This window comes from Dipodomys ordii, unplaced genomic scaffold (genome assembly GCF_000151885.1).
Source record: "Dipodomys ordii isolate 6190 unplaced genomic scaffold, Dord_2.0 Scaffold10, whole genome shotgun sequence".
NCBI lineage: Eukaryota > Metazoa > Chordata > Mammalia > Rodentia > Heteromyidae > Dipodomys > Dipodomys ordii.
In genome coordinates, this window is record NW_012267226.1 from 25,627,215 (window position 1) to 25,637,665 (window position 10,451).

Sequence of the window (10,451 nt, forward strand, 5' to 3'; positions counted from 1 at the left end):
AGGGGGAGGAGGAGGAGGAGGAGGAATTAAAACTTAGGACTATTGCACAAATTGTATCAGTTAATGTTTTCTGTGAAAACATAACAGTAGCCATGTAACCCTGTTTTGGGAGAAAATAGTAGTAGAGCATTGTAAAGGTATTTCACTGTCTGTTGACCCTTATAAGTAGATTCGAAGAGAAGAATTAGAAATGGAAGGAAGTAATATTTTCAAAAGGTAATTTTGTTTCATACAGAAAAAGAAATTAAGAATTTTAAATCTCTCCTATTTTTCCTAACTTACAGATAAATTCCTCTCAGAGATACAAAAACCATATGAAACTGTAAATCATAGTACTATTTGACTGTAGTTCATACAGAACAGTGGTAGCAGAATTATTCTCCATTGCCTACTTCAATGGCAGAAATGGAGATACACGGGGTCCTCTCATAGCCACTGCAACAATTGTGGTGTCATTTTTATCAAAGTGCTGAAGTGTCACTTAATACCAATTCTGGTTTGATAATGTTGAAATGGAAAAGCTAATGTAGTAAAAAAGCAAAGTATACTAATACTTGATTATTTCTAATGATCTAAAAAGCAATAAAAATAGGCATAGAATCATGAAAAGAAATTGAAACATATTTTCTACAACTTTTGGGGGTTTAGAAAAGCATGTGAACATGTCCAAAATACCATACTCATAAGAAAATGCATCAAACATGAGTTGCTAATCACTGTAACTTAAATTTGCTTTTGCAATGTACTCTTGGCTCATCTATTGACTATGACCTGTGTGAAGTCTAGCTTTTTTTTTCTTTTTGCTTATGTGGTGCTGGGGAATCGAACCCAGGGCCTCATGTATGCAAGGCAAGCGCTCTACCACTGAGCTACCTTTCCAGCCCAAAGTCTAGCTTTTTTGTCACAGAACAAGTTCTACAAATATTAAAAACTACACTGTAGTACTTGTACTGGATTTGTGAAAGTATCACCTGTTAGTGAACTTAATTAAGCATAAACAAAGTACATACGTTAGTGAGAAGTTCATATCTTTCTTTAGGCTGCTACATGACATTATAGTTGATAACTTCATAATATTCAAACCCCTTCTGATGTCTTTTCTACAGTAAGAGAAATACTGTAGGTTAAATTGACTTGATTTGGGCAGTCAATAATGCTTTCTTCCTAGCTTAGCTATGGGTGTGGATAACAAACTGCCATCATTCAAAACATTGTGAAAAACATGTTCTGGTTGATTAATGCTATAAAAAGAATGTTTTCAATTTCATAATCCTACTTTGTTTAAACATATAAAATTAAACTTCTAGCTAGCAGATATTTATGTGATATTCACATATGATACATTGGCACAACAAATATGCTTAAACACCAATTTATTTTTATACTACACATGTTTTGAGGAAATCAGTTAAAAATTACCAATACTTAATATTGGTAAAGAGTTTTAGTTTTGCTTGTTGCTTATTCTTAGGCTATTATCATAATCCAGAGACTTTAACACAGTGATATACACATGTGGCACTTGGCATTCTCTCTCTTGTTCCACGGTGTCCATCTTTCTGCCATTCTCTCTTCTTTCCAAACCTTGACTATTTTCAAGAATCACCAACTTGAGGAAGTTGATCCTCCCTGGTTAGGTTAAATATTCCTTTTACTTATATCTTTTATGTATCACTTTTTGCATGGCTTTAGGTACATTGTTTTATAATTTATTTTTCTCCCAAGACTGTAAGCTCCCTAATGCAGGTAATAGTCCTTCACTTATCCATCTCCAGTATCTACTACAGTACTTGAGCATAGCAGATGCAAAGTTTTTGTTGACTGATTCTGTAAATTAAAGACTAAGAAGCTATTAAAGAAACAGGTAAGAAAGTTAATAATGTATTTATTAGATTGTAATAGTAAAGAAAATGTAATAATTCATTATTGTGTTATACCCTTCATATGTAAGATTATTATGTCTATTTTTTGTGTTAGGTATTTACTGTTGGCAGAATTTGTGCCAACCGCACCGACATTTATCATAAACTGAAACATTTTAAATTCAAGCTGTACCAAGAATGTTGCTTCCTGGCAAATACAGAAGAAGTTGAGGATGAACAGGTTAAAGAAACCGTGGAAAGAATTTTCAGTCAGTCAGAAGAAAGTGGCTGGATTAAAGAGGTAAAACCAAAGAACCACCTCCTTCTGTGGACCCCGGAGCCTAGTTAGCAGAGGGACACAAGTGAATATGCAACAGTGACATGCCAGGGTCTCCTTTCTTGTTTTTGAACTTTCCCTCTTCCACTCATTCCTTTCATGCTTACTATTGTCTAACCCTGAACTATAGATAAAATACTGTTCTTCTGTGCCTTTTCAATTACACAAGGTCCTTACACATATATGAAGTCCCCTGATTATCTTTGACAACATGTGGGATTTGTGTCCACTTTACAACAGTTCTTACAACCTGAGAGGGCAGAAGCACCTGGTACCACTGAGGACAGGATCTCACTGCCAGTTCAGATGCCACCCACATCCTCTCCTGGGAGCATGGGCTGAGCAGTGAGGAGAACTAACTGAAGATCAACTGGCAGCTCATAAGCTCTGGTCTGCTCACAGAGCTTTTACAGATGTCTATGGTGTATGCCAAGAATGCTAATAGGATGGCAGTTTCTAAAATGAGGCTAGCTTAATGGATCCATAAGAGACAAGTCATAGATATTTGAGCAACTTAGGTATTTAATCTTTAAAAAGGAAAGGAAAACCTCATCTGAGAGCCCATGCTTCACTTCTATCTCATAGGGAAATGTGTAGAAGAGGAGGAGAAAAGGCAAGAGAGTTTAGCAGATACTCTCCGAGGAATGGGAAGAAAGAACAGTTCACCTGGGACGGCTAACCCGCACCTGTGTGTGCAGCCAGGCCTCCTGGGAGAGAGGAGGGCACAACTTTAAGCAGTTGTCTTGTCACCTCCCACCACCACTGGTGGTTTGGTCTGCTCATGGCATCTCAACCCCCTAGTCTTTCTCTAGTCTTTTTCTCTAGTGTCGTTTGCTTTGCTTCCACTTCTCTGATTCCGAATGCTCGATCCTCCCCACCCCCACTTCTCTGTGCCTTTACATTTGCCTTAGGGAAGAGCTATCCACTTTTCCAGTAGCTCTGTCTTCATTTTCTTAGTTGTTGAATTCATAAGTGCTTTTATTGATGCCATTAAGAACTGCCAACCCTCTAATGGAATTAGAAAACATATTGCTATATTACATTTGTAAATTTGCTTTGTTTCCCAATGCCAAATTGAACTCAGGGCTAAGTAAGTATGATGCCACCGAGCTGCACCCCAGCCTGGTAAGCCACATTTATCAAGGATAGAGTGATACATGTGGAAAAAAGACTATGCATAATTTACATAGTATTACTATTATATATAGGAAACATTAAACTTCTTGAAGGAAAAAACAAAAGGCATTTCTGAATCATGTACTTTAAAGAAAGCTTAACAAGGTTAGGGACAATAGCTGGGATCTGAAATAACAAAAATATTCCTGAGCGAACACAGGTAAATGCCAGGAACGTTGCATTCACTAAACATTAAGCAGTGAAGGCACATCACAGCATATATGTGTAAAGTATTGTGTACATTCTTTCACAAAAATAAGAGCTTTGTTTTCTGAGATTCCTCTCACTTTAAAAACTAAGCAGATGACTTGCTTAAACTCGTTCCTAGAAACCATGAAATTTATATCTACCATAAGCCTATAAGGACTGTGATGGATCTCAAACTTTGTCCCACAGTGTCTGACATCCTCACCCTCACTGTCTCTGCGTCTCTGATGAGCCCTGAAGTAACGGCACGTAGGCTGCCTGAGCTCCTGATGCAGGCTGGTTTCCTGGCTGCGGTCAGGTGGCCATGGTGACCCCTGCAGAGTCCCCTGGTCATGCCTGGGCTCTGGCATCTGAATGCACCTCTCAGCTATGTCAAACCCTCTCTGCCTCACACAGATCATTTGTGCTTGTCTTTCTGCTCTCAGCTTGTTCTTGACATTTTGCTTTTTCCTTTACCTTTACTGAGCATTTCCCTGTACTATCGCGTAGTATCTCAGCTACCTTCCCTCAAACCTGCCAAGCAGGCTTCATTTTTGTTCTTCCTTCTATTCACTGAACTAGGTTTTCATGTTTTTAATCTAATTGCATTAAAGGAATATAGAATCACTCGAATATAAGAAAGAACAAGTGAGCCAGGCACTGATGGGTCATGCCTGTAATCCTAGCTACTCAGGAGAATGAGATCCTAGGGTCACAGTTTGAAGCGAGCCCAAGCAGGAAAGTCTGTGACACCCTTATCTCCAGTAAACTAGCAAAAAGCCAGAAGTGGAGCTGTGGCTCAAATGGCAGAGCAGTAGCCTTGAGAAAAAAAAAACTCAGGGATATTCCCTAGGCCCTGAATTCAAGCTCCAGGGAGGCATGCGCGCGCACACACACACAGAAAAACAATAGGAGAATTGTAATAAAATTGAAATATAGAAGACATATACTATGTATCTTATTCTAAAATACCTTTGGAAACATGCTAACAAATGTTTTCATTAAGGAGAAAGTAGAAGGCTGGAGGCACAGCTCATGTGGTGGAGTGTTTAACTAACAAGTCCAGAGCCCTGAGTTCCAAAGGAAAAAGAAAGAGAAAAATAAGCAGATGGAGTCCTGGCAGTTGAAGAAAGATTATTGGTACTGGAAAGAGGAGAAGGAGGAGGACAAAAGTTCCTATGGACTAGGGACACATGAAACCAGAAGTGAAGAAAACTCCAACAGAAGCACCCAAGTTGGCTTACAATTGTGTTTGAATACATTTTAAGCACATTTCTACACAAATAAGGACTTTACATTGTAATCAGAAACCTATCCTTTTCCTTAGTCTTCTAATTTCTTCACTCGAAACGTCTTTTCCCTTTTTTCCTTACCTTCAATTGATGTTTCTCAAAACCTTGCCCTTAACTATCAGAACTACCTAGAAGCTTGTCAAAGAAGAAACATAAATATATAGGGCATTATTCACCAATGAAGACATTGATTTTATTTTTTGGTTGGTTGTGGGGCTTGAACTCAGGGCCTGAGTGCTGTCCCAGAGCTCTTTTGCTCAAGGCTAGCACTCTACCACTTTGAGCCACAGTGTCACTTCTGTTTTTTTAGTTAATTGGAAATGAGTCTCATGGACTTTCCTGCCTGGGCAGGATTTGAACCATGATCCTCAGATCTCAGCCTCCTGAGTAACTAGGATTATAGGTGTGAGCCACATGTGCCCGTGATTGATTCGTTGGTGAAGCAGATATGAGAACCGCAGCTTAATGGCACCTGTTGCACTAGGTTTTGACCCCTTTTTCAGGATTCCTTTGTGGGTCCAGTCTGCTACCTCAGACTAGAGACTCCTGATTCCTTTTATGTTCTGACTGCTTTCTCACACTGCATTCCCATAATCTCAGCTATTTTTATCAGTAGGTCCATCTGGTAAGGGATAATCTTCATTATTAAAATAAGACCTAAACTACCTTAATGTCTATGAAGAACTATGGGAGCTGCGACTTTAGGCAGAGAAAAATGGCAGAGTAATGCTAACTGCCTTTTGTGTTTTACTTTCCCTTTTGTGGTTTTTTTTTTCTCACCAAAGCTATCACCCCTCCTACCCTTTAGAAATGGTGTGCTATAAGGTATAAGTATGCATTCACATATGTGCGCTGCAAAGTTGTCTCCCTCCTACCCTTTAAAACACAGAGTGTATGCTGTAATGTAAAAGCATCTGTTCATGTATGTGTGCTACCACTTTCTAGTAGTAGAATTTGGAGGCAATTAAATTATTTTTCTAAATCTTATCTGTAAATGTGAACTAAATATTAATTAGGTTTTGGTTGTGGAGATAAAATAAATAATACACTTCAGGCATTTTAGTATAGGACCTTGAATTAGAAAGTTGCCAATTAATGTTGGCTATTATTTGTAATAACGCTGAGAGATTTAACTTCCAATAGATTTTCATTTTCCAAAATGAACTTAATAAATGAGAAAAACAATGTAAATATTACGATACAAGAGCATAAAGCACTCAAACTTTTAAAGTCTGGGTTTCTAGTCCTAAAGCACTTTCCTGATATCTAATGAAACCTTTCTGCATCTAGGCTAGGGAATGCTCTAAGTAGTCTCTGACATGGGTTGGAATCTTAAGATCTTGAGAATATACAAAAGGGTTTTATGGCCTTGCCTAGAGAGAAAACACACCCCTTCTGTGTCCCTGTCATCACGAAATTCTTGGTCATTGAGATCTTCTATTTCTTGGGAATAGACCCCCAGAATTCACGAGTCAAGAAACCATTAGAGCATTTAATCTCAATGTAAGTAAGCACTTTGAACTCTGTATGTCCCAAACAGAACTCACTGTATCTTTTTTGCTTCTCCAGTCTTCCTGTGGAAAAACCCTGAGGTTTTCTACCTACTCACCTTGAAATCTCTGTGTCACCCTTGAATCCTTAGCTTGTTCTACCTCGTTCGTTATCCTTCATCTTCCTTGTCGTCATTCAAATTTGGCACTTGGCATTTAAGCCATCCTAGGCAACAGGACAGCTCAATTTATTGCCCTAGGTTCTATAATTAGTTGCTAAGTCTATTATTTTGTTCTTTCCCTTGTGTGTGAGGGGAGGGGTGGGGCCAGCGGAAGTGGTGGTGCCAGGGTTTAAATTGAGGGCCTCACACATCCTGTAGTTTGCTTAATACTTTCCTCAGATCATATTAGTTACTTACCGTATCAAAGTATCTCATTACTTTGAAGTATCTCATTATTTGTCAAATCACTGCTCACCTCGTTAGCCTAGCATCTCATGCTTTCATACCTGGTGTCGTTGGTGTGACCTAACTTTTCTCTAGGAGAACTCAACTTCCCAGATTCATACATCCCTGGCATGTCAATGTTGATGAACTGTTTTATGCAGAAATCTTCGGCACTAATGTTTTGCCTACCAAATCTTGTTGCTCAGAACCCTTTAAAAGCCAGTTTTTCCTGGTCTCAACTACTTGTGGCTCCTCTTCTGAACTCTTTTTCAAAGTTACTGCATTTGTACATAAGGATGGTACTGGAAAATTATCACCTTAAGACAGTCATGAAATGAATAATAGTACTGTTTGATTTCTTTCCAATGCTGTGACTTAGAAATCCTTATTTGAAATTTAGCTCCTAATCATTTAAATAAAATGAATTTTATTACAAACATGAAATAGATTTGTTCCTGTTTGTATATGTAGTTTTGGAAAGGCTAATTTATCTTCACTGTTTTAAGTCAAATAACAAGCTTTTCTATTGTATGTGCAGAAATATGGTCAACTTCAGAACTATCTCGATTTTGCGGATAACTTTCAAGATGAGAAGTTTGAGTTGTAGCCCATTTCCTTTGAAGAAGATTTTATACTTTCCTGTAAATATGAAGATCATGGGTGTTGTTTCTCTGTATCATGTGACATTTATATATTTTATGTGTATCTTCATGGCAAAATATTTGCTCATGTAAAGTCCAAGAGAGATGGCCACTCTCCAGTCTAATAAAACTTATCTGCTGTACATGAAAAGTTACATAGCAATGCCTCTATAAGACACGACTATCAAATGAATGTGTTTATGCCCTTTAAATTTTGGAAAAATATATTGTAACAAAAATATAATTAAACTAACATCTATATGTATTTATTACTGAATCCCTGTCCACATCTGTGTATTATCTTTTGGCAATATTAAATAAACTCCTCTAATTTTGTTTGTCTACTGTCATCTAAATCAGTGAGCCATGGAAGAAACCTCAGTGTGTCATTCAGTCCAGCGACCTGGCCATAGAGTCTGGCCGTTGGTTAGCTTCTTGCTCTCAGCCTTCAAGTAAGATTACCGGCCTGAGCCACTAGCTGTAATAACACCTGATTAAATGTAATTTTTTATGCCAAGATTGGAATGTGGTTGTCTTTTTTTTCCCGCCTTCATCTTTGACACTGAACATTAAACCCAGGGCCTCTTATATGCTAGTCAAGTGTTTTCCTTGACCCATACCCCAGCCCTTTTTTGTTGTTTTTGAGAGACTCTTACTAAATGTGCCAAAGCTGATCTTGAACTCTTGATCTTCCTAAATAGCTGGCAAAATCTGAACTTTTTGAGAGGTGACATGCATTTTAGAGCATGTTGGATTTTTGTAATAAGGATGTTCAGCTGGTGAAGTCTGTTAATTTTCCAAAACCTGAAACACTCCAAAATCTGAAACATTTTTAATGCCTGTATTCTGTCTGAGTATAGTTATTACTGTTTCCAAGCTAACACTCCAGATTGTGGGATATAGGTAAAAGCAGGCCAGACTATGGCAGATTAAACTGTGAACACAGGTAATCTTGAAGTGTGCCCATTGATTTAGTTCATTCTCATCTATAGTTCCTTTTGAAGCAGGGTCATGTTACCAAAATATTAGAGTTGATTTAAATTAATAAAACTCCATTGATGGAGTCCAAATGACTTCCAAATTAGAATGTCAGGCTTATTTTTGGTTCAGACTTATATTCACCTCAGTTTATGTTCCATAATTGATCATGACAGGCAGAACTGTGTTGTTGACATGAAATTTGTTTCAGGAAGGATCATCAGTAGGGGGTTAAATATTTGCATGAGAGATATTTGATTTGTGTTGTTATTAAACTTCTTTATTACATAGAAAACCAAACACCTTGATAACAACCTTGCATTTGGTTTTGTCATAGATGATTGAATTTCAAAGTCTTTTTTTTTCCTTCTAGCAATACCATCCTCATAAAGTATTTTATTTTCCCTACTGGATTGCTTGTGACTGCCAAAGACACTTAGGAAGGCAGGTATGGTACCTTCAGTAGACAGCACTTATTTCTCCTCTTTCACAGCTCTCGAGGACTAACCCACCAAGCTCCTTACCGTACTAATGAGCACTTCCCAGTGTGAACCCAGCTAGTGTGCTCAGTGGTGTCATTCACTACATATTGAAAAATGAGCATCCTGTCCTCAGGGGGGCTGTGATGCAGGCCTGGAAGGGAAAATACATCCCCTGGCTGGGAATTTCTTAGCCTTTTAGAGCTGGTGAAATGGTTGCATAGAGGTTGGGGAATTTCCCCAGTCTTCCCCTCGAGACCAAGGCCAGGCTGAGGTGAGCGGGTGGTTGAGAGGCACAGGCTTTGGGATTCGCCTCCTGGCCACTGGGAGGCCCTCTGCCTTCCTCTTTCCGCAGGCCTGGCAGATTACTCACTCAGAGCAGTGGCACCAGCCTTCCACCAGGGAGCCTGGAGCACCCCCCCCATCTGCAGCTTGCTGGCTCGCTCTCTCCCTCTCCCTCTCCCTCTGTCTCTCTCCCTCTCTCGCCCCCTCTCCCTCTCCCTTTCCTATCGGAGCACAATGAAAGCCAGTGTATTGCTGTGACTTCGGGCGGCAGCCAGTGTCAGCAAAGCGCCTAACAACAGCCGAGAAAGAGAAAGGAAAATACAAGCTACTTTTTTTTTTCCTTTTCCATTTATAAAGCGGAGCATTACAAGAGATAGAATCACATTGCTGATTGCGAGTCCAGACCCTCACAACCACTGGCCGGGATGGAGTGTACAAAAGTGGACAGAAAAGTGGCTGGACAGGACTCCGGGCAATTTGCTGGAAGTTTGTAAGTTTGACCATCTTTTGTAAATTACTCTCAGAAGAGTTTGTCTCTCTTGCTACTGTGTTAGAATAGAGCTGGGGATAAGAAATAAGAATCTCAAGCAGGAAAGAAAAAAAAAATATGTGTTGACGGCTCTCTCTCAGTGGTTCACCACTTCAGATTGCTTTCCTTTGAGGCCAGAAACCTTAGAGGAATGAGAATTTTTACCGGTGATTGGATTAGCTGAGGGGGGGGAAAGCTTGGTGCCAAAGTCCAATTCCTGACAGTGCTGAGGACGGAGGGCTGTCTCCTGTTAGAAGACAACGTTCTACAGAGCCCGCGGAGGAGAGGAGCTGGGGGAGGAGGAAACTCAAACGCCGAGGGCAGCTCCTGCATGTTGCATATTTTGAACACTGATTGGAAAAAGAAAAATTCTGAAGCGCCACGGTTTGGTTTAGCCTGAGGAAAAGTGGGGACCGGCTGCTGGTTCCAAGGACCAGCCCAGCCCAGCCACAAAGCGGCGGGCGAGGGCGCGCTGGCCCCTCGGGGCTCGGGGTCCCCGTGAGGTCTTGAACCGACCCCCGACCCCGGGCTTGGCCAGGCCCCTGCTGGCCCCCCGGCCTGGCCCCCCGGAAGGCCCAACTCTGCCCACCTCCTCCGGGGCTGCCAGGTGCCTCAGAGTAAGTTCCAGCTCACCTGGCGCGCGGCTGCTGCGCCTTCTCCAGCTTCCGCAGACTCCGTCCATGTAGCCCTGCTGCGCCCACCCTGTCCGCCCAGAGCCGCGGGCACCAGGCGCAGGAGCCCGGCGCGATG

General features: G+C 40.5%; 1 protein-coding gene across 3 annotated transcripts in view; it reads left to right on the forward strand.

The window, feature by feature from the left end:
• Ccdc82 (coiled-coil domain containing 82) overlaps nucleotides 1-7,584 on the forward strand; it is a 22,872-nt gene extending 15,288 nt beyond the window's left edge. For all 3 annotated transcript variants that reach the window (XM_013009707.1, XM_013009705.1, XM_013009706.1), the window contains 2 exons: nucleotides 1,978-2,163; nucleotides 7,328-7,584. In XM_013009707.1, the coding sequence (XP_012865161.1) occupies nucleotides 1,978-2,163; nucleotides 7,328-7,396 (255 nt within the window). In that variant the 3' untranslated portion in view covers nucleotides 7,397-7,584. The remainder of the gene's footprint in view (nucleotides 1-1,977; nucleotides 2,164-7,327) is intronic.
• Nucleotides 7,585-10,451: the final 2,867 nt, after the last annotated feature.